At 37.2% G+C, this 25,219-nt stretch overlaps 1 protein-coding gene across 2 annotated transcripts in view; it reads left to right on the top strand.

Moving 5' to 3' along the window:
- Nucleotides 1–25,219, top strand: part of klhl29 (kelch like family member 29) — a 608,122-nt gene extending 582,903 nt beyond the window's left edge. For both annotated transcript variants that reach the window (XM_073933675.1, XM_003200753.7), the window contains 3 exons: nt 14,729–14,922; nt 24,010–24,154; nt 24,271–25,219. In XM_073933675.1, the coding sequence (XP_073789776.1) occupies nt 14,729–14,922; nt 24,010–24,154; nt 24,271–24,454 (523 nt within the window). In that variant the 3' untranslated portion in view covers nt 24,455–25,219. The remainder of the gene's footprint in view (nt 1–14,728; nt 14,923–24,009; nt 24,155–24,270) is intronic.

The raw sequence follows: 25,219 nt of genomic DNA, 5'->3' as shown, positions 1-25,219 counted from the left end.
TAAGTTAGAGATTTAATATAAAGGAATTTTTGTTTGTTATTTTGGCCTTGTCAGCTCCCGAATTCAAACCCCAATAAATCTTTGAATTCATTTTTATTGTCTTGTCTTTCATGTTGTGCACCATCCCTAGACGGTGCGTAACATGAAATTGGGGGCTCGTCCGGGATTTGAACCCGGGACCTCTTTTCACATAGTTTTCCTCCAGGTGCTCCGGTTTTCCCCACAGTCTAAACACATGCGCTATACTGTAATTTAATTGAGTAAACTAAATTGGCCGTAGTGTATAAGTGTGTGTGTATGAGTGTGTATGGTTGTTTCCCAGTGCTGGATAAGCATCCGCTGCGTAAAACATATGCTGGAATAGTTGGCGGTTCATTCTGCTGTGGTGACCTCTGATAAATCAGAGACTAAGCTGAAGGAAAATTTATATTTAAAATATTTATATTTATATAATAAATGATAGTAAAATAATTGTCTGACAACGTTATTGTAGAATAAAATATAATGAAGGAATAAAATATTTTTGAATTATTATTAATTGCTATAAAAATATAAATATGAATAAATTAAGTTATTATTGATTGTACATATTATTACATGAAATTACTGTAAAATTACTCTTGAAATAACATTTTTTATTCATTCATTTTCGGCTTAGATCCTTTATTAATCTGGGGTCGCCACAGCAGAATGAACTGGCAACTTATCCAGCACGTTTTTTACGCCGTGGATGCCCTTCTAACCGCAACCCTTCACAGGGAAGCAACCATACACACTCATTCGGGACTTGAACCACCATCTTGCTGTGAAGCGACATTGCTAATCACTGCGCCATCGTGCCACCCAAACATGAAACCATATAGCAACTTAATGTTTACTAACATAAATAAAGTAATATTAATATTAAATTTAAAAATTAAGCTTAAAACTAGTAGAATAATGAAGTAATAAATCAAAATAAAAGTGATACGTAAAATAAAATAGTTGTACATATTATTAAATGAGAACTTGATTTTCATTCATTCATTTTCTTTTCGGCTTTATTAATCAGGGGTCGCCACAGCGGAATGAACCGCCATCCAGCATATGTTTTAGGCAGCGGATGCCCTTCCACCTGTAACCCAGTACTGGGAAAAACCTTGTGATTTTATTCTAAATAATAATAAACAAAATTCCATACAACAATTTCAAGTTCACTTGTTTTTAAATCAACATGAATTGATTTGATGTATTCATAGCTTTTTTAATGCCTCTTTTCTTTGTTTATGCTGCAATAATATTATGGCACATTATTTTGTGATGTAAAGAATGTTTGTTATATTAGATTTTTCTTTATTTGCTTCATTTACATGCCAGATGCCATGTGCTTTCATAACAAAGAGCACAATGAAAAGACGTCTTTCTGTTATCCTTGAGAATAAAAGTTGAGATGCATCTCCCTTTTATTTCCCAAAGTAAAAGAGAAACATTCCTTTAGCAAATTAAATACTTTCGAAACTATTACATGCATTGAATTTTATATGCATATTACTGGATTAAAGCAATAAGCCACTAGAGAGAGAGAGACAGAGAGAGAGAGAGACAGAGAGAGAGATAGAGAGACAGAGAGAGAGAGAGTTACAGTGATTTTACCCCAGAAAAGGGGTGTAATTAGGCATGACATGAAGCTGGAAACCCTCTGAACTGCTGTAAAATCATTAGAGGGCCTCCTGGCGCTCGTTTCTTTTATAAAATGACAACAGCAGTCATATGGAAGATGTTAATAATTATGAATTAAATGTATTTGTAGCGAGACGTGTTGGTGGTTCTGTGAACTGTCTCTAGTGCTCCAGTCTCTGGTTGCCAAGTCTTGCTGTTGTTATTGTTCACTAAAACTATTAGGTTACTCTGCACTTGAATAGGACTGCCATGAAACCTTTATAATTATGACATGAATGAGATTTTATGACAAATGTTATTAAGTGTCATTTGCTTGGTTTTGTCATTTTAAATGCAAAGATGACATTGTTTGTTATGACATCTTGGCATAAACAAAAACATCACAACTGGTCTTCATTGTTGTCATGCTATCTTGACATTACCAAGACAGTATAACGTACTCGTTCTGGTTCTCAAACTTTTTTAACCAAGTACCACCTTAGAAAGAAATTGTCTCTCCAAGTACCACCATAATGACCGGTATTGAAATACAGCAGCGCAGTATGGCTTAATTAAGCAGCTACAGCTCTGCACAGTTCAAAAATGAGGCAGATTAATTCTTAATATTTAGAGTGTTTATTATTGTCAGCCATTTTAAACATTATAAATAGTTTGAACATTAACACTGCACTGTGCGCACAGGTAAAAATAAATAAAACATGCTTTCAAAAATTATTAAAAATGGCAAAAGAAAACTGCTGTACTTAAATGTAAAGCATTAGCATATACTAGCCTATTCATCAAAACCTGGAAATGTTCCTTGGACCTCATAAATATAGGCTATATGTCAACATATTCATATATAATATGTTTTTGAAAAATTTTGCAATAGATATTGCATGTATATTTGACTTATTTGTTTATTTTTTGAAATCTAAACATTAACAAGTATTTTAAAAGTATGATTTGGATTTACATATTTAAATTAGAAATTAGATCTGCTAAATTAGAACTGCATGTTAATGTAGGCTTTGTTAGTTAGACAAGAAAGTCGTTAAACCATACCTGTCAACATTGGTACATAAATATATGGGATATCATACGCCCTAACAACCGTTACAAATATGGGGAGGAAATTAGCTTCAAATGATAGAATACATCACAAACATTAGAAATTTGAAAATAAAATTAAAGGTTTTGGCTTCTTTAATTATTCAGCGATTTTTCTGCGTACCACTAGAAAGAAGCCTGCGTACCACTAGTGGTAGACGTACCACAGTTTGAGAACCACTGATATATATATATATATATATATATATATATATATATATATATATATATATATATATAAAATATCTTTGTCATGCTTCCAGTGGAACAAACTATATTTATCATTAAAATGTCTCACTGAAAGTGTCATTACTCTGTTAAATGATTTTTAAGAGCATCATTAATATTTCATTTTATTGACAAATTCAGCTTGTTCCACTGTAGTTGAGGTTGAAATATATATATGTAGTATTGTAAAATTCATGACAAATTTATAATGGCTTCATGACAATCATGTTTATGACAAGTTACTACAAAAACGTTTGTGATGTATTTGTTCATACAACAGTTCTGTCTGGTTCTTAAATCTGATTGGCTAATAGCAGTGTGATATTCTGCAATATCAGCACTTGTACAGCCTCTTCCCTCTTGTGTATTACTCTACCCACATCGAGTGACAGCAGATCCATAAACTCACTACAGTTTGACAAATATTGCAGCTGTTGGACAATATAAAGTACTTTTCAGACTTTTTAAGGTGAGAATGTCATTGTTTAGATTGCAACTGTGCAGTTTATTTATAAGGATAGTGCCTATTTAAATATTTAGAATTTCCAACATACAGCACGTCAGCATCCATCAGCCTGTCATACTGAGCGGCGCAAAGAGGGTTGACCTTCCACCCCACAAGATGGCAACAGAGTCCGCATAATAAGTGCTTAGGTGAGAAAGATTCAGCGTAAATTTACAGCATAAGCAGAGGCCGTTTTGTTTTAATGGACGTCTATTGAGGAGTGGCGTCACTACATAAAATAAACAGCTTTGTGAGGAAATAACTTGTTGATTAATCAATCAAAAGCAAGTTTGCTAATCTTCAGCATGTTTTACATCTAAAAAACACATTCGTTGTGAACCAAATGTGCATTTTACTTTAATAAAATGTTTATTCTTTTTAAGAGAAGGCAGGGTAGGGAATTTAGCCAGCTCAGTTAACTGTGAACGCTGACCAGTGATGATATATTTTATGTTTTCAAAGTAAAATAATTAGTAATCTGATTACTTTTTACATGATCGGAATGTTGACGATTCGTCACTGTATACATTTTTTTTTTGTTACATGATCGGAATGTTGACGTTTCTTCACTGGATAACTCAATGAATAAATCTCTTATTTATTTAGATTTTTTGTTTGATTACATTAAATAAGAAGTGTCACTTTAAAAATGCACACATCTAACGCTACAATGAAAGCATTGGATTGCTTTCCTAACTTTTTATGCTCATTTAGGACAAAATTAGTTGTGTTTGAAAAAAAAAAACACACCAAGATCGACATCTATAGAGGTTATTATTATTAAATATGTGTATATGTCTGTTTAAACATGCAGCCAAAACCCAGACTTTCGCTCCGCTTCAAATCACGTGTACAAAATCCGTATGGGAAACAGCGTCTATTTATTACTATGGAGCGCGTCAGCTGACAGTCACGCACTGCTATATGACTGTTTTGAGGATTGCATAGGAGGGGCAATGGCACCTGTAAGGAAAAGGAAATGGAATTACGCCTTTTTTATATTTATTTCAAAGTGTTTTCATTCCTAAACAAAGCGAAAGCACAGAAAAGACTCACATTTAAGAGCAAGGGGTATCCCTTGGTGGTTTGGTGGTATGGGTTGTGTATAAGGAGGCTCGGCTCTTTAATGTTTATTAGCCACACTTCAGAGAAACACTGTAAATACAGGAGAAATACGGGAAAATATCTTTACGGGATGTTAGCGGGATAGAACTGTAAAATACGGGAGAATCCCGGGAAAACGGGAGGGTTGACAGGTATGATAATGTAATCAGATTACAATGTTTCAGTAGTACTCAGTAATTTGTTATCTATTACTTTAATAAAGTAACCTACACAACACTGCTAGTAACGAATAGCTTTTGGCAGTTAAATAGATGAAAAGCTGTTAAAGTTATTATATATACAGTAAGCAGAGTTAACCTGCAGGTATATAGTATATAGATGATGTCTATGTGCACATGTAGATGTAAACTAACATGTAAAGTATTCAGTAATTTATACAATGCAACTTTAAAATACTGTAACACGCTGCATAACTGTCTTACATTAAAATACAGTTCATATTACAGTTAAATACTGTCATTTACAAAAATTGTTATGAGTGTATTGAATGCAGAACTGCCAGCTTTAAGAATATTATTGTTAATGAAAAAAACAAGTTGTGTCAAGTTTTGAAGCAGCAGTGTTGGAATCTCCCGCAAATGACTGAGGTAATGCTTTAGAACAGAAACCTTTGACTCCTGTATTGCAGTCTTCAGTGCGTTTAGAAAGCGTTAGCATGTTTACGCCGCTGGCATGACAGGTGGACTGAACTTGACCTGTGACTGCGGTGCTGTGTTGTGTGAATGTAACGAGAGATAAGCCGTTTGTCAAGGACGGAGGGAGTGAGAAGGTCAGACAGGAGCTGGGAAGTGTCATGTAAATGAGCGTCTGGCTTTATTAGAGACTGTTATTTTTATATGCAGCTTTCCCTCATCACTGCCTGAGCTCATTCGCAAAGCAGCCAATCAGATTCTGCACCCTCATGTGATTTAAACCCTTGAATATTTTTTTTTTGAGATTTTAACAGATTTGTGTGTGTTGAGCATCACTTAAGACAATGTTAATACCTGTAAGCTTTAATTGTGGGATGAACTGGATAAGTTTGAGCTTCTGTCAGCTAATTTCAGCTTCCGGGTTTAAAAAAAATTTGGGTGGGGGGGTCAAAATCGGTGACGTAGCGCAAAGCTGCAAGTGAAGTGATGACGTGTTGGTTTCTCATTATTATTCATAGCAGAGTTTTCTCATCCTATGGGAAGAGCCGGCTTCTAAATTATTCATGACCGACATACTTTCCGAAGGCAAGGCAGATCTGCCAGTGCCAAGCTGTGAGACCCTATGTTGATGACTGTGTGAGACCACGTCCACAGACCCACGACACGCAGTATTTAGACGTTCACTAAGGCTCGTATGTGTTTGTTTCCATGTTCCACGGGGTTTGTTGCATGTTTTTCCCCGCTATGCTGCACACATACAGCTTTGCTGTATCGGCCCTGCTGACAGCAAGCATTTTTGTCGGGAGAGCAGTACAATTGGAGAATGGCAGACTTTGTGTTTTATCAGTGAAGTTTGTTCACATTTAGACACATCACCATGCTGCTGTGTTCGCCTAAATCCTCCAGATTACCAGCAGGGCTAATGGTTAAAACAGGCAGGGCAAGAGACTGCATTCAGACCCGAGGATTGAGGGAAAAGTCCTCATTTATAGTGTTTATATGATCACGATTATCTTTATAATGATATAAATTGTGGTTATCTGTTTATAAATTTCTGAATAACAAATGTAGCAGGACATTAAATTACTGTTTAATTCTTTGCATTTTAATTTATAAACTATAAAATCATGCATCTCCTCAGGGTTTGCTCTCCTTCTTCTCCCCTGCTCTGCTGGCCACGCCCACTCCTGCCTTTAATTGCAGAGCTCCACATCCATTATGATGCATCTTTTGAAAAAAATTCGGTAACACTTTAGAATAACTATCTGTTATAACTAGTTAATAGATCAATAATAAACGGTTAGTTAATGAGTTACAAATGACTTGTTAAATAAAGTTAATAGTTTGTTAATTATTTATAACTGTGCCTTATAGATAGCCAATAGATAATTTACAAGCTGTTAGTTAACAAGTTATAAATGACTTGTTAACTGTATTTTGATGATTTATAACTATAACTAATAAATTAGTAATAGATCACGAACAAGCTGTTGGTAAATTACTTACTAAAGACTTGTTAAGTATCAGTTAATCAGTTAAGTATCAGTTTATATATGTTATTGGGACGTTATTCTAAAGTTGCAACTGTTTATCATTTATTAACTCTTAGTAAATGAGGAATAGTTGCAACTTTAGAATAACGTCCCAAAAACATACATAAGCTAATAAATAACACTTTACTAGTATATTAACTCACACTTTACAGATCAGTTGTTCATAGTTTGTTTACCATCTACTAATACCAGTGAAACTTTGTAAAACAGCAAATGGATGGAACAAGTTCAAGCTTAAGAAATTTGATTTTAAATTTGAAAATATTTAATATTTGTACCTTAACCTTGTTCCACTCATAGGCTTTTCTGTGTGCTGTATTTTACCAAAGAAACTCCACTGATGAAATGTTGAACATTGTCTTTAATGTATAGAAACACACATAGCCATTACATGGCAGAACAGCAGTATACAACAGAATACAAACCCATGAGGTTTGGGCACTTTTTGTGCTAAACATAAAAACAAAATAAATACAAAATTATTTAATTAGAAAAGTTTCACTGGTATTATTAGATGGTTAACAAACGATGAACAACTGATCTGTAAAGTCTGAGTTAATATACTAGTTAAGTGTTAGCTATTAGCTTATGTTTTTAAATGGAAAGTTATTCTAAAGTTGCAACTATTCCTCATTTACTAAGAGTTAATAAATGAAAAATACTTGCAACTTTAGAATAACGCCCAAATAACGTATATAAACTATTAACTGATACTTAACAAGTCTTTAGTAAGTTATTTACCAACAGCTTGTTCATGATCTATTAATAATGTATTATAGTTATAAATAATTAAAATATAGTTAACAAACCATTTATAACTTGTTAACTAACAGCTTGTAAATTATCTATTGGCTATCTATAAGGCACAGTTATAAATAATTAACAAACTATTAACTTTTATTTAACAAGTCATTTGTAACTCATTAACTAACAGTTTATTAATGATCTATTAACTAGTTATAACGGATAGTTATTCTAAAGTGTTACTAAAAATTCTGAGGTAGACCTGAACCGAAAGTGGGGGGTTTCATGGCCCTTTAAAGGTTGGCATACTACACAGTCATTTTTCTGTGAAGTTTCATCTCAGGAAACCACACAGATCATTTCTTTTTGCTTGCCAAATGTGCATATGAGCGAAAACATGGTTTGTTTTGCATGAGTCCCTTTAAATGCAAATGAGCTGGGCAGATGCAGCACGGTGGCGCAGTGGGTAGCACAATGGTAGCACAATCGCCTTACAGCAAGAAGGTCGCTGGTTCAAACCCCGGCTGGGTCAGTTGGCATTTATGTGTGGAGTTTGCATGTTCTCCCTGTGTTCACGTGGGTTTCCCCAACAAGTCCAAAAACATTTGGTATAGTTCAATTGGGTACACTGATGATAAATAACCATAAAATTTATGGTAAAAAACGGCAGCTGTGGTTGCCAATATTTCACCGCTAAAAACATGGTATAAACCGTAAAAGTACCTCCTCATTTTTACAGTAAACTACCGTATTTCATTTATTTATAGATATAATATGTCTGTATTTTGAATTACCAACATCTACACATATTTTGTAACAAAGATAGACACGTTAACACAGCCGTATGCAGGTGGTGATGAGAAAGTTCCATAATGAACTAACGCTCATCACAAACTACTTTTCCCACTAGCAGAAAAGTGTATCAAGATATAGAAGGTGCTCAGTGTCATTCACACTAGGGCAGCAACTAACAATTATTTTAATAATTGATTAATCTGTCGATTATTTCTTCAATTAATCGAAAAAACAAAAACAAGAAAAGCATTCATTTCCAACCCTTTATTCAAAAAAGTTCATCCCTGAGCTGTTTTAATAATAACAATAAAATAAAAAACCAAGTAGTTTTGTCCTGTTTTCAATCCAAATGTCTAAAATAAATATTAAATCAAGATACATACTAGACACATGGAGTAGCATAAGTAATTATGTCTTTTTTTCTAAAAAAAAAAAAACAAAAAAACACAACATTAAGTGATTATTTGAAAATTATTTGCCAATGGGGTAAGAAAAACAATCCTAAAATAAGTTAAGCATCATCTAATTTTCTCATGCCATTTTTCTTGTCTGTTATTGATTTAAGATTTTTTTAAATATTTGAAAAGTTTGGTGAAGGAAAAATCATGGTTTGGGGTTACATTCAGTATGAGTGAGAGATCTGCAGTGTGGACGGCAACATCAACAGCCTGAGGTATTAAGAGATTTGTGCTGCCCATTACATTATAAACCACAGGAGAGGGCAAATTCTTTATCAGGACTGCGCTCCTTCTCATACTTCAGCCTCCACATCAAAGCTCCTGAAAGCAAAAAAGGTGAAGGTGCTCCAGGATTGGCCAGCCCAGTCACCAAACATGAACATTATTGAGCATGACTGGGGTAAAATTGAGGAGGCAATGAAGATGAATCCAAAGATTCTTGATGAACTCTGGAAGTCCTGCGAGAACGCTTTCTTTGCCATTCCAGATGACTTTATTAATCAGTGACTTGAGTCATTGCAGAGTTGTATGGATGCAGTCGTCCTGTACATTATTTCTATTAAGTGACAAGACCTTAGTCTGAGCAGAGTCAGATCTTACTCTCCTAATTAAATCATTAAAAATTAAGGCATGACTAAATTTAATTGTGGTAAAATAAGTGTAATCTAGAGGCCTTTGCCTTTCATATAAGCCACTTCTGATACCAAATTATCAACTAGAATTCAACTTATTATTTGTTGTTCCTAAAACTTGGATGAGCGAGAAGACTCAAGTCAGGTAGTGGCTTGTGAACAGGCCTTTACTTTCAATGGTGTATTCAGAACACCTCTAATATTTAGTTTTGTTTGTTATGTTCTGTAAGTCTGTGTCTGCTACAGCGAGTGAACAGAAACAGTGGACTGCTGCAGTTTACACAGGGACGATTGAATATGTGTGGGCTGATTGTTTACACAGGCCGTGGAGCCACATCTGTGTTCAAACACATTATAAAAGTGAATTTTGCATAATAGGTCCGCTTTAATGGAGAGCAGGTTGTGAGCGGGTGAATGTGGGTCACGGTACAGTAGCTCTGATTATTATAGAAGCACTGATAATATCATCATCATCATCATCTCACTGCACAGATTGGCTCTGGATAACATCAGCAGTGGATACATGCATACGCTCTGCTCTCATTATGTGCTTCATTCCTTATTCAATGCATCTCACATTTATTTCATTCCCGGCTGAGTCGCTTCTGTAGTGCACTGGCCTACAAATGCTGAAGAGTGAAAACGCTCAATGGAAGGTTTTAGCTGCGAGTCAGTCAGGTTGAATAATGTAATTGGGTCAGGAAGACTTTTTTAGAAAAAGATATTTGTACTTTTATTTAGCTATGATAAAAAGACATGATATTGTGATCAAAAGTGGCACTTACACTCGAATTCATCTTGAAAGTGTCCATTGTAGAAAATACAAAATCATGGTATAAAAGCATAATAATTAGGCTTCTGAACATTTGAAGAATAGAATAGTTTTGTTAAGAATTCAGCTTTACATCACAGAAATAAATTTCATATATATATATATATATATATATATATATATATATATATATATATATATATATATATATATATAGTTAAATTTAGAATTATTAGCCCCCCCTTTGATTTTTTTCTTTTTTAAATTTTTCCCAGAGAATTTTTAACAGAGCAAGGAAATTTTCACAGTATGTCTGATAATATTTTTTCTTCTGGAAAAAGTCTTATTTGTTTTATTTAGGCTAGAATAAAAGTAGTTTTTAATTTTCCTTAAACCATTTTAGTCAAAATTATTTGCCCCTTTCGGCAATATTTTTTCGATAGTCTACAGCAGGGGTTCCCAAACTTTTCAGCCAGTGACCCCCAAAATAACAATGCCTGTGACTCGTGACCCCCAATATCCCCTGAGGTGGTTATAAATACAGAAAACTTGCATGCAAATGCGCACACACACACCAATAGACCCAAGTCTATTCTTCGTTTATTTATGTATGTAAGTGCTGTAAATGTGCCGGAAAGTTTAACCTGTTATTATAAAATCAATCTGCTGCATCTGACGCTATTGCTAAGTCTTTAATATAATGATTACCCCAGGGGTCGAAATCCAATAGAACTAGTAACTATGAGCTACTATAGTAACTATATAGTAACTATAAACAACTATTTTTTTTCTTTTCAGTAGGTTATGGATAAAATATGGTAATTCTTATGGTTTAATAAAAATAAATAGATACTTGGAAATCACCAGGCGACCCCCCCCTTCATTGTCCTGCGACCCATTGGGGGGTCCCGACCCCCACTTTGAGAACCACTGGTCTACAGAACAAACCATCATTATACAATATCTTATCTTGACTAACTACCCCAACCTGCCTAGTTAACCTAATTAACCTAGTTAAGCCTTTAAATGTCACTTTAAGCTGTATAGAAGTGTCTTGAAAAAGATCTAGTCAAATATTATTTCCTGTCATCATGACAAAGATAAATCAGTTATTAGAGATGAGTTATTAAAACTATTATATTTATTAATGTGTTGAAAAAATCTCTCCGTTAAACCGAAATTGAGGAAAAACAAAACAGGGGGGGGCGAATAATTCTGACTTCAACTGTGTTTGAGCAATATCATATTAGTAGCAGTGTGATATGGCTGTATATCAGCACTGGTGGGCTGGAGGACGGAGGCCTAAATGGCGTCGCACATGACAGTTGGAAGTATCGCACACCAGACGTGCACATTCGAATTTAATTTAATATGAAACTATTCAAATGGTGCTCTGTGGCGCAGCAGAAATATGAACAGTGTCCTAATTCGTAGCAGTGCGCGGACAGTTGGCGACTTGTGGCGCCGGTGTGCATAAATCTATGTTTAGAATTCTTAAATGCATGGTGCTGTGTGGAACTACTTTCTTCCACCATTCATTCACATCTGCAGCTGATGTCAGAACAGCAGAAACCGTTGCTAATCCACAGACGTCACTTTAGAGATAGTGTTTGAATGATTCTCTAGCGTAATGTCTAATGATGACAAAACAGGTGATTTTGCTCACATTTTAAGATTATAAGGCTGAACAGCATGAAATGCCATCAGTCTACAGAGAGTTCCCAGTATTTCTCTGTTGCAATTGGGAGATAACAATAATTAACCCCGAAAAAGCCAGAGCAGCGCAAACAAAAGCAGATTACTATGTTATAAATTCAGCACTACAACGTACAAAAGAAAGAGATCGACTTAGAATGTTACTCACCTGTTCTATAATGATTTGTTCAGCTGTAGTTTGAAATTGATGTTAAGTCTTATTTATTTATTTATTTAGAATTTTTTAAACAGGAAAAGATTAAAAGATAATGGGGCCTGACTCTGTTTTTCAGCAGGTTCCTGCTCTGCAGTACATAAAAACAGACTCACATCTCATCCATCAACACAGTACAAACAATCACCAAACATATAGAATAGAGAAAAGCAGGCTACTATCTCAGTGGCTACAGCGATAGTTGACCATCAGATGACGAGCATGTGAATTTTTAAAAAGTCTCAGTGTTGGTTGTTTTTAGATGTTGTGGGGTTTCATTCCAGGCTTTTGTGAAAACATATAAGAAAGATCTCTGTCCATAACCGTATTTAAAAGCCTTTACTGGCAAACATCCATTTGTTACAGATCTGGTGGAACGATCAGTCCTTGTGTTGAGTTTTGGTACTAAAGCACAATGGGCTGCTGAGGTAGCGCTATTCAAAATTTGATAGTACAGTTGATACCTGTGTTAATAATGTAGTTTTGAAATGTTAAAGCATTAAAAAGTGAGAGAGCAAAACAGTGATGTGTCGTCCATCCAGAAAGTCTGTTGTGGATCTTATAGGCCCTATTGTACAGTCTAGCTCTTGGCTCCAAGATATCATGTGTTGTGAGAGACCAAACAGGCAAACAGTAAGACAAAGACTATGGCAAGATTATATTTTTCTCCTCTAAGGGTTTAATATGCAGTCTCTGCTGCCATCTTCTGGGGGAATGTCAACACTCTTTGCTCTGCTCACTGACAGGCTGATGGCCATCGACACGCTGTAACTCCGAATATATAAATGTTTAAAATAGGCACTATCCTTAAAAATAATCTGCACAGCTGCAATCTGAACAACATCATTCTCGTCCAAAAAAGTTTCAAGGTATGTCTATGTTGTCCAATGCAATATTTGTCAAACTGTAGTTAGTTTATTGATCTGCAGTCACTCTATGTATGTGGGCGGAGTAATACACAAGGGTGATGAGGCTAAACGAATGCTGTTATTGCAGAATATCACACGGCTATCAGCCAATCAGAATCTCTGTACATATCAGAACTCTATATATATAAAACCGGTGCACCCGGAGGAAAACCTCGCCAACATGTGTGAATGTGAACTCCACACAGAAATGCCAACTGACACACTCGAGACTCGAACCAGCGACCTTCGTGCTGTAAAGTGACAGCTCTACCCACAGTGCCACTGCGCCACCTGATTTCTTTTTTTCTTTTTAAAATATTATCCAAAGGATGTTTAACAGAGCAAGATTTTTTACAGTATTTCCTATGATATTTTTTTTCTTCTTGAGAAAGTCTTGTTTTATTTCGGCTAGAATAAAAGACATTTTTTAAAACCATTTTAAGGTCAAAATTATAAGCAATATGTATTTTTTTTCTACAGAACAAACCATTGTTATGCGTTTAAAAATGTGTTGAAAAAAATTCTCCGTTAAACAGAAGTTGGAGGGAAAAGTATCAAGACACTTGGATTTTATCTAGCATTTTTGATGCTTGATAATTACTATTATTATGTGTTACAGTCTTCAAAGTGTCAAGCGTTATATTTGCGCATCTAAATCATCATAAAGCTTCAGTGTGCTAAAGTCATGGAGTGAAATTTTAAAATATTTTGATTTCCTTTTTCTTTAACTCAGGAAGTTACTGATGTAAGGATAAACACTGGTGTGAGCATTCAACAAATGTTCAGCAAATTAAACACTAAATTACGCACAATAAATAAGACAGATGGAAGACAGAGGGAATTTTTTTTAGGGACAGAACAACCTTGTTCAAGTTTGCTCTTCAAAAGGGAAACATGTCCAATATAAACTCTACAGGCTATCATGGTTGCTCGTCATTATTCGATATCTGCGGCGTCTCACTTGCTGCTGATGCGTTTGTACCTCGAGGCTTCACTTTCTGTCTGCTCTATTCTCTTTCTCATCCTCTTCATACCTCGGCTAATGTTGCCTAGAGTGAATTGAAATATTGGCAAAGCTGTCGGCGCATTTATCAAACAGAAAGTGTCTGCGGTTTGCAATTACTTGTTTATGTTTAGCCTGTCAATATCTGCAAGAACTGTAAGCGTTTGTCTCCATGTCAAAGAAGGTGGAGCCTCAGAGCCACACCCACTTGTTACATCACTATCATCAACCAATGAAAGTTAGCAGCTTTTAAAGTCTGTGTCTAGAAAATAGCAGTCATTTTCCACAGTACATGATGTAGTTACTCTGGGAGTTCTGCAAAAATGCTGAGATGACTTTATTAATTAGTTATTTGAGTCATTGCAGACCTTACTGTCCTAATTAAATAATAAAAATCAAGGCATGATCATGGTTTCTTATGGTAAATAAGTGTAATCTAGAGGCCTTTGCCTTTCATATAAGCCACTTCTGAAACCAAATGATCAACTAGAAGTCAAGTTATTATTGCGGTTACTTAAACTTGGATAGGCAGCAAGACTTTTGTCAGGTAGTGTATTAGTTTTTATAATGACCTTTTGTGGTATGAGTTCTCGATTTAGCAGAATTCATACAGCAGTATTTGTTGAATGTAATATAATTGGCCACTGAAATGCCCTGTATCTGCCAATACTGAGACTCACAGTGTGTTAACAATGTCCTCCGTCTGCTTTCCTCAGGTATGACACCATCACCAATCAGTGGGAGACGGTGTCCCCGCTGCCCAAACCTGTCCACTCGGCCGCCGCCACTGTCTGCGGAGGGAAGATCTATGTGTTCGGCGGAGTGAATGAGGCAGGACGCTCTGCCGGGGTCTTGCAGTCATACGTCCCGCAGACCAACACCTGGAGCTTCATCGAGTCTCCTATGATTGGTGAGAAACAAATTAAGAGTCCTCTTTTCTGCATCCCGCTTTTCAGCTGAAGGCAATTTGAGGTGAGACACTGCAGGCAAAAACAGCACCTGTGCACTTGCAGAATTTGGCTTTCAATAAACAGTTTATTTTCCCATAGTAAGTTAAAGAAACCATCCAAAATACTTCTTTTCAAATGTACAATTGTTTTTTGTCGCACTATATTAGTTTGTGTCTGTAGACTTAAAGTAAAAATTTCTAAAGGAAAAAAACAACTTTATTATTATTATTATTATTATTTTCAAATAGTTGTTTTGCCATTCCCCTAGGGCTAAACGGTCAAGTTTTACCATTTTTAATCCCTTACACCGGCAGTTAGCTCTCTGCAATTCTTACATGGTCGCCCACTGAAGCTAAGCAGGGCTGTCCCTGTCAATACCTGATGGGATACCACATGGGAAAGATAGGCTGCTGTCGGAAGTGGTGTTAGTGAGGCCAGCAGAGGGCGCTTAACCTGCATTCTGTGTGGGTCCTGTGATGAGCAAATCGTACTAAATTTTACGAATTAGATCGTACGAATTCGCCACTAAATCAAAATGTTACGAATTGAGATTGCGTTGGTATCTCTCCTAATTACTCTTGTATATCCTGTAAATAATATTTTAAACAGTGCATTTCTTGCATCTTCCGTAAACGTATATTTTAATGTAAATAATAATTTGAATGTGAAAATATGCCGTCTCAAGGCATCAGTGGTGCAGCATCGTCAGTGTAGGCAAAGTAAGGGTGCTTTCACACCTACACTTTTGTTTCGGAACGTGTCTCGTTTGCCCAGTTAGCGCGGTTCGTTTGGCATATGTGAACAGGGCAATCGTGCTCTGTTCCGCGCCAAAGTAATCGCTCCGAGATCGCTTGAATGAGGTGGTCTCGGCTCGATTGAAACGAACCCTGGAGCGGTTCGATTGCAGTGAGAAAGCGATCCGATCCGAGCGCGGTTATATTACAGTGTTTTATGGATATGTAATAGGCTTACGGCTACATGAAGAGAGAATTATGAGTAAGGCGGGAAGTTTCGCGAGTCTCCGGATGCCCGCAAACGAGTGATGATCTCCCGTTAACCTCGCGTCTCTCTCCCAGTCCTCAAATAGGCATCGTCACGCACCCTTCTCACCCCTCCCCACCGTGTCTCTCCTCAGACACGTCACGCGCGCGCACCCTGTCAATCACCACCAAACCACCACCTCTCCTGACAGCTGAGCGGGACGCTGCAAAATAAACCCTGACACTCTGACCAATGTAAGGAGAGTTTACTCGTACGTGACTTGTTTTAGCTCTTTTGGTCCGATTAGAAACTTTGCAGTGTGAAAGCGAACCGCTCCAAGAGCAAAGAGCAACAATGTAACAATTTTAATCTCTGTTTCGGAACAACTGAATCGATTCACAGGTGTGAAAGCACCCTAAGGCTCAAGAATGGGTCCATCGTTCGACTTGACCAGAGATCAGACGTGGCTTCAAAGTGTGGCTAACAGAGCGGGGTGAAGTGACTCCACACACATTAGGGAAAGTAATTGAAAAAAATCGACCTGTAAAAATTAGAGCTATTATAGGTTCTGAATGTCACTTTTCGATGAATCCCCCAGCCCCATAACGTGTTATGACATTGTGTTCTGGCTGCTGCCAGAAGTGGTGTTAGTGAGGCCAGCAGGGGGCGCTCAACCTGCATTCTGTGTGGGTCCTAACGCCCCAGTATATTGATAGGGACTCTATACTGCTCAGTGAGCGCTGTCTTTCGGATAAGACGTTAAACCGAGGTCCCGACTCTGTGGTCGTTAAAAATCCCAGGTTTAACCCCGGCATCCTGGCCAAATTTGCCCACTGGCCATCATGGCCTCCTAACCATCCACATATTATAGGTGGCTTCATCTCTTGGATTCTGTAACTCCGTCTCCTCTCCGTCGATCAGCTGGTGTGTGGTGTGCGGTCTGGCACAATATGGCTGCCGTTGCATCATCCAGGTGGATGCTGCACACTGGTGTTGGATGAGACTCCCCCAAAAAATGTGTAAAGCGCTTTGAGTGTCCAGAAAAGCGCTATATAAATGTAAGGAATTATTCAGCCGATCTCCGGGTCTGGTTGGAACACTTTTAGCTTAGCTTAGCATAAATCATTGAATTGGATTAGAACATTAGCATTAACAGGCTGAATGTCACAATATCATTGCCTATGCTATAAAAGTTCGTTGATTATTATGCTGGAATGAGGGTATAGTTCCGTGCCTCAGTCTAGAAAACAGCTGCTTTTCATTTTCTGTTGATTTTTAGTACATGATGCAACTACACAGGAGTAAAGCTTATAATAGGAAAAGTATCTAAACTTTTTGGTCATTTTTGAGCGAGATGCTAATGGTCTAATCTGATTCAGTGAATTACGCTAAGCTAAGCTAAAAGTGCTCCTGCCACCTTAAAAATTGGTCAAACTCAACTGTTTAACTTGGGGAGTTAAAAAATGAAATATATCCCTCTATTCTGGAGGTTTTCACTAAGGGATATGTTCATACATAACCTGTATAAGTTTATGCAACATATTACACTACTAAATTTTTCCTGGAAAAATAAATAGACAGTGCTCAGCATTAATGCGTACAGCCTATTTTGAAAATGACTTTCTTTTATCTCCGGGTTTCTGCAGGTTTCACAAAGTCAAATTTTAGACTTTAAAGACCGTTATAAATGAAATATCAGACTTATACAAGACTAATTTTTTTTACAGTTGGTCATCTAGAAAAGAGGTTTACTTGCCTCACCCAAAAAGATTTAACTAGATAATTCTTTGCCACATATTTTAAACAATGAATAAACCCGAGCTGTATACCTGCACATTTATAACAGAACTTTTCCTCAAAAAAAGAATAAAAAGAAACATATTAGTAAATAAAGTTTGGGTGAAGGTTTTTATTTTTTTAGATGGATTGTTAGTGATTGGAGACATGGATAGAAGAAATGAAGACTTGTTTAAAATGATTTAAGATCTACAACACAATATTTCAGTAAATTTCAGGCCTAAAATTTAGTTTTTGAAATGTAAGACTTTTAAAGGCCTCGCAGACACCCTGTATCAATTTCTCTGTGAATATGTCATATTTATTGGTGCGTTTAAACAAAACAGATTTATTAAACAAATATTTATTAAAATAATATTTTTGTCACCAAACGTTTTTAGGAATAGAAAGATAATACACTCAAATTCACAAAAAAATTCAACAAAATTGTGTGTGTATATCAAGATTTTTGCTCTTTTTAAAATGTTGATTTAATGTTTTTTCCTAACATTTACATTTGGCTGTGCTTATTTTTGTACCGTTATCGTAAGTTATTTTGTAAGGTTTGTTCCACATTTGCCTTCAGTACTGACTACTCTAATGTACTTGCACACATATAATATTTTAAAGCTTCCTATAAAAAATATTAATCCAAAAGAAAGATTTGTAAGGGGTGTACTGAGCACTGTATCTATGCTGAGCACAGTGTGTGTGTGTGTGTGTGTGTGTGTGTGTGTGTTAATTTATTTATTTATTTTTGTGGCTGTTTGCAGTGTTTTCTGAATTATAAAGTAAGAGAGATTTGTGAAATCCCCTCAAGGCTCCTTGACTCGAGTATGTGACAAAAATCTGATGAAGTGTTTCCTGTTTTATTTTTATGTTAGGAATGTATGCAAATTAGTGCATATTTAAAGAGATATCAAGACAGACCAAACATTTTAATTTAGTCATTATTTACCCGCCCTTTACTTGCTTCAGACCTTTACAAGTTTCTTTCTTCTGTTGAACACAAAAGAAGATATTTTGTAAAAGGTTGGACATTTGTAACCATTGACTTACATAGTATTTGATTTCCCTACTATGAAAATCAATGGTTACAGGTTTCCAACATTCTTCAAAATATCTTCTTTTCTGTTAAACAGAAAAAAAAAATATTTAAAGGAGAGTAAATAATGAGTAAATATTCATTTTTTGGGCGAACTGTCCTGAACTAATGTCTCAATTCCAAATTAAATAACATTTCAGCAAACCAGTTTACAATTCAGTCATTTGAGTATGGTGAGTAATACTAGTTCATCTATTTTTTTTTTCACTGTGTTCTCCTGCAGTGTCTTGCCTTATAAAAGTGTGTATTGGTCCAGAAGGTGCTTGTGTATTATCTGTTTTATTGGGCTGTTTGTTTGCTCGAGGGCTCAGTGGTAGCATAAGAACAGCAGGACAGATCCTGGAGATCCAGACTCGCCGTCTTCACTTTCAGCCTTCAATTAGCTCCGTGACCGCTGTGCTAGGGCATCATAAAAGCCATTTCATAAACCAAATTAACTTGGTAATTAAATTAAGTTTCATACAGTAGAGGGAACCTGGTTTGGCCGATCATAAACCAGAGATCATTGTCTTTTATTGTTGTTATGGTCGTTTGTACACGAGTGTATTTGAATGTTTACATTTGTGCTGGATGGTTAGGTTATTTAACATTCTGGCCGGTGTTCATTGGTAACAGTAAGATACAGGTTTAAATAAAGCTGCAACAGAGCTAATATTAGACCTTTTTCAATTACTGGCACTGAATATATAGTGTACAGTAAGGCTTTGCATATTAGCAGTTTTATAATGAAAAACTATTTTGAAGAAACTATAATAAACATGTTTTACAGCATTTATTCATTTTCCTTAATGTTTATTCCTTGATAAACCAATGCAATCTGACCGCAGTTCATAACTTTTTGATTTAGTGGCCAATTCGTACAATTTAGTACAATTTTCTCATCACCCAATGACAGTTGGGGTTAGCGGTGGGGTTGGGTGCCACGCCTCCTTTTTAAAATCGTACATTTTTGTACGACTGAACTTGTACAAATTCCTACAAATTACCCACTAAACTGACAAAATGTAAAATACTTACGTTTGAATGTCTTAATGTTATGAATTGTTAATCATATTTAAAGTTAAACTGTAATTAACAATAGCTGTACTGAATGTGTAATTCTCAGTTATTTTATTATGTTATTCATATCAATATTTAATAATGTATATAAATAATGAATTTTATTTTTGTGTTATGTCCAATAAATTACAGAACTATATATATATATATATATATATATATATATATATATATATATATATATATATATATATATACACATACATACATACATACATACATACATACATACATACATACATACATACATACATACATACATACATTCATTCATTCATACATACATACACACACACTCACCAGCCACTTTATTAGGTACACCTGTCCAACTGTTCGTTAATGCAAATTTCTAATGTCAATCACATGGCAGCAACTCAATGCATTTATTCATGTAGACATGGTCAAGACGATCTGCTGCAGTTCAAACTGAGCACCAGAATGGGGAAGAAAGCGTCTTAGACAATTTTAGCGTCTTAGACAATTTTAAAGCTGATTTTCTTAGCATTTTCGATTTTTTTGAACCCTCAGTCACTTTCAACGTGGCATGGTTGTTGGTGCCAGACAGGCTGATCTGAGTATTTCAGAAACTGCTGATGTACTGGAATTTTCACGCACAACCATCTCTAGGGTTTGCAGAGAATGATCCGAAAAAAAGAAAATATCCAGTGAAGGCAGTTCTGTGGGCAAAGACTGGTTCAAGCTAACAGTAACTCAAACAACCACTCGTTACAACCGAGGTCTGCAGAATACAACAAGATAATGTCATCAAGCATGAACCATCTCAGACTGGTTTCTTGAACATGACAATGAGTTTGCAGTACTCAAATGACCTCCACAGTCACCAGATCTCAATCAAATAGAGAGCTGTGGTGGAATGGGAGATTTGCATCATGCATGTGCAGCCGACAAAACTGCAGCAACAGCGTGATGCTATCATGTCAATATGGAGCAAAATCTCTGAGGAATATTTCCAGTACCTTGTTGAATCTATGCCACGAAGGATTAAGGCAGTTCTGGGGGTCCAACCCGGTACTAGTAAGGTGTACCTAATAAAGTGGCCGGTTTATATTTTCCACAATAAAATATTTTTTAATTTTGGGAAACATTTAAAATATTTTGGAAAAGTAAACATTTCAGGCTTAATAAAGAAAATGAATCATTGACTTCTGCTGTCTTTATTAGTTTCAGAAACACCGATTTTTTTAATTTAAAACGGCATCTTTGGAGATCTTTTCTGCTGGAGATACTGTTGTCCTAGAAAACGAAAAATCTTACATATATCATAGGAATGGTATAGCAGAAAATGTTGGTAGTTTTAAAACCTTGACTTTTCCAAACCGCTGTATACCTTGCAAACGGTTATTATACTATGCCTAATATATATATTGCATGGGTATATTTGTTGAAACTTGAATTGAATAAAAGATAATTTTCCATAAGGACATTTTCTAAATTTCCTTCAGTGAATATATCATAAGCTATATTTTAATAGCACTGTACATTGCTAGGAGCGTCTTAGACAATTTTAAAGCTGATTTTCTCAGCATTTCTCAGCAACCCTCAGATTGCCCTATTTTGACAACCAAACATAAATGAAAAGCTTATTTATTTAGCTTATGATTGATGTATAAATCTCAGTTTTCAAATGTTGACCTTCATGACAGATTTTGGTCACATTTAATAAATATCTGACACGATATGTGTTCTGTAAAAGTATTTCATCATAATTTACAGAATTCCATCCAGTATTACTGCATATACACTTTTATATGTAGGGTAAATACTAGCATGGAATGTGAACATCTTTGTGTGATTTTTCCCATTGGCCGTTTTTCCCCCAGTTCTACTGTACCACTGCATATTTTCCCCTGCCGTGTCCATGCAGGTGATGGCCTCATGCTGAAGGCTTTTAAGAGGTTCATTTCCTCAAGGTCCCTATGTGAGTCTGTTGTTTGAAGACCTGTAAACACTACTGAGCAAACACTAGTTCAGCCAGTGCCAACAAGACAAGCTGTCAGTGAAGGTCGAGCAGGCAAAGTGCCACTGAAAGTGCATAAAGCCACGCGGACAGTGGAGGAGAATTGATTGCAAACAATTGCTTGTACAAATTACACAAGATTGCTGGCCGTCTTTAGAGAACAGGCACATTAAAAAGTGATTCAGGGAGCCTCTGGACAGTCTGATGAGTGATCACCGCACGGGCTCCCAGTTGCCCATCGCCGGACTCCATGTTAGACTCAGACAAACATCCCTACGAAGGGTAGCCTGTGTTTATGAAGCACATTTAAAGCATGTCAATTGGCCAGGCGGTACTCCGAGACGTCCGTCAGAGTGAGATGGGTTTGACTGAAGTAGTCTCGCTTAAAATGCTTCAACTTGTTTATTGCAGACTGAAGGTTGTTGCCGGTGTCCTCACCCCATTTCCAACAAGATTCTCAAGGAATCTTGCAATTCAAACAGCTCCTTGCCCCTTTCTTTAGTTTTTTAATAGCTTTTCTCGTGGCGCGTTTCACCTCTCCTGAAAATTGAGCGAGACACCTCTGTAAATTGGTGCCACGAACTGTTGTTGTTGTCTTGTTTCGCTTTCAAAAACAGCTGAATCTCTCATGTCTCCATTGTGCCAGGTACAGGCCTCCCCTATTTGATCGAAACCTTGAGACGTCTTGCCGGTGGCAGGATTTCAGCATCAAAGATGCAGACCGAGCTTTGGCGTCGCATTTGAGCCCCTCGAGTAGCAGCGGCAGGCAGAACGCGGGCCAAACCCAACAACGAGCTCTGCTGATAGCATCAGCGTTGGGTTTGAACACGAGACAACAAACAGATAAACAGAGCTTTGCGTAGGGTGAGATTAGGATTCAACAGAGCTGATCCTACAACTCGAGATGCATACGCTTATGACGCAAACAAAGCACTCTGGGAGTTTGTATGAAGTGACTCGGCATAAAAGCTGTCGTTTTTTGTGTGTGTGAGGGGAATATAAAGATGTGTTTGAGGAGGGGGGGGGGGTTGACGCCAGAACTGTGCTGTTGTTACAGAAGATGATGCCTCCATCTGAGTTATGCTGCCGATCAATTCCACAACGCTTGCTGTGCGTGATTCGGGTCGGAGTGCTCTATAAAAGAGGGCGTTATCTGGACCGTCAGTCAGAGTTGAGCGGTGGGGGGTTTTAATGAGAAGCACCTGGCAGTCACGGCGCCAAGCAAGAGCCCATCTCACACCTCCTCTTCAAGCATTAAATCCAGCGGCTGTTTTACAGATCGCTTCTGTGCTCGGCTTCTCAAGCGAGGAGTGTCAGTCGAAGGTGTGGAGGAGAGGGGGGAGAAAAAAAACAAAAACAAAACCTTGAACGCAGCCACGTGAATTATTCATAGGTGTAATAAATTGGCCCAGCTGTAATCGTTTGGGAGACAATTTCTCTGTCAGAAAGCAAAGGCTGATAGCCTCTCTCCTGCATTCGGCTCAACGACCTTTTTCGTGTTCACGTCCATGCGTTGGGCTGTCAGTCATTTGCCTGCTCATGAAAAGATGTGATTATTTCTGTTTCTTGGCCATTTACCCCGTGCGAAGAAGGATGGAGTGAGTAAAACCTGTCACGCTGTGAAGGGTCTTCGGGTATTACAGAGGTAATTTCCTCTGTATGGAATCATTAGACGGAACAGGGGCCATATATCTGTTTGCCATTATTTGTCATTCTCTGCTTAATAACATGAGGCATAAAGGATACATGGACATGGGGAGTGTAATGTGTCACGAAAGAGGCTGGGAAAATCATAAAAGCATTACAAATAGTCCTTTCGAACTCAATTCCGGAAGATCGCCAAGCGATGGCATCGTGCAGAAACCACACAGTACGCCAGATCCTAATCCGCCTCATTGATTATCCACCATTACACTAGCACCTCCTAAAAGTACAACAGATTTGTGCTGATAAGCATTACGGTGTACCAGCAACAATACGATTTATTCGTAACTCGAAAATGCACCAAAGATCTTGCATTGCCCATACCCCAGATAAAGCCATTATTCCAGAGGGAGAAAAAATTCATCTGTGGCTGGAACATACATCAGAGAAGTAACTTCTATCTGTTGTTCTCTTTCCTCCTGTGCTCCTTTCGGGCTTATTTAGATAACAAGTACGCTCCTGCTGTGAGCCTCAATGGTTTTATCTTCATCCTGGGAGGAGCCTACGCCCGAGCCACCACTATCTACGACCCAGACAAGGGCAACATCAAAGCTGGCCCCAACATGAATCACTCCAGGCAGTTCTGCAGGTTGGTCTAATGAACTGTAGATTGCGCTACACGATGCAATAAGCGATGTTCCACATTACAAATGGTTCGGCGTAAATGAAATGGAAACGTTTTCTTGCTCTTCCTTCCCCCCACAGTGCGGCGATCCTAGACGGGAAGATCTATGCAACGGGAGGAATCGTGAGCAGCGAGGGACCAGCGCTGGGGAACATGGAGACCTTTGACCCTTCCACCAACACATGGACGCTGCTGCAGAATCTGCCGTGTCCGCTTTTTAGACACGGATGTGTGGTTATAAAGAAGTACATTCAGAGCGGCTGACAACAAGCCAGGCTCTGGACTCTAATATCACAAACTGGCCTAAATCAGCTCATCAAGCTCCAGCCGGGCAATCTGGGTTGGACCGTCACGGCAAGGGATCCGTAGCATAGCTTTCGCTCAGGTGTCGTGCCATCGGAACGGTATTCTAGGTCAGCCAAATGCCATTTTCTTTTTTTAATTCCTCTTTCAATGTTTGAGTTGATATTCTTCTCCCACATGGAGTTTCCGTCAAATGTCATTTTTCATTGGTAGTCATGTCGTGAGATGAGAAAATGGGATTGTATGTCGCGTATATATATAAATATAAATATCAGATGCATCGTGATGGGACTTCAGCAAGACTCTAAAGGACGTCAATGCTAGTCATGTAGCCCTCCAGCGAGGGCCAGTGATACAGAGAACGGATCGAACGGAAGGCCCTCCTGAACTCCAAAGCACAAAATACCAGAACCTGTGATGCCCAGAGGAGTTTCATTTCATTTTGTTCTGTGTAAATCATTCGACCTTTCCTTTGTGGGTTTGTTTTTTTGTATCCTTGCATTTTATTCCAATCCACGAGCCTGCAGCTGTGGCCGAATACAGATGGAGGAAATGGAAGGAGACACTTTGTATTATATGGAAGATATGTATATTTTAAAAAAGGCGATACAAATTGTGTATAAATGTTTTTAGAAAAACTCAATGGATTGGACAGTGTCTGTAAATCTGTACCCTACCGGAACAATTTACGTTATTAATGCTGAAATACATATCCAGAATTCTAAA

This window comes from Danio rerio, chromosome 20, assembly GCF_049306965.1.
Source record: "Danio rerio strain Tuebingen ecotype United States chromosome 20, GRCz12tu, whole genome shotgun sequence".
In the NCBI taxonomy this organism is placed as follows: domain Eukaryota; kingdom Metazoa; phylum Chordata; class Actinopteri; order Cypriniformes; family Danionidae; genus Danio; species Danio rerio.
This window is presented reverse-complemented; position numbering and strand designations above follow the sequence as displayed.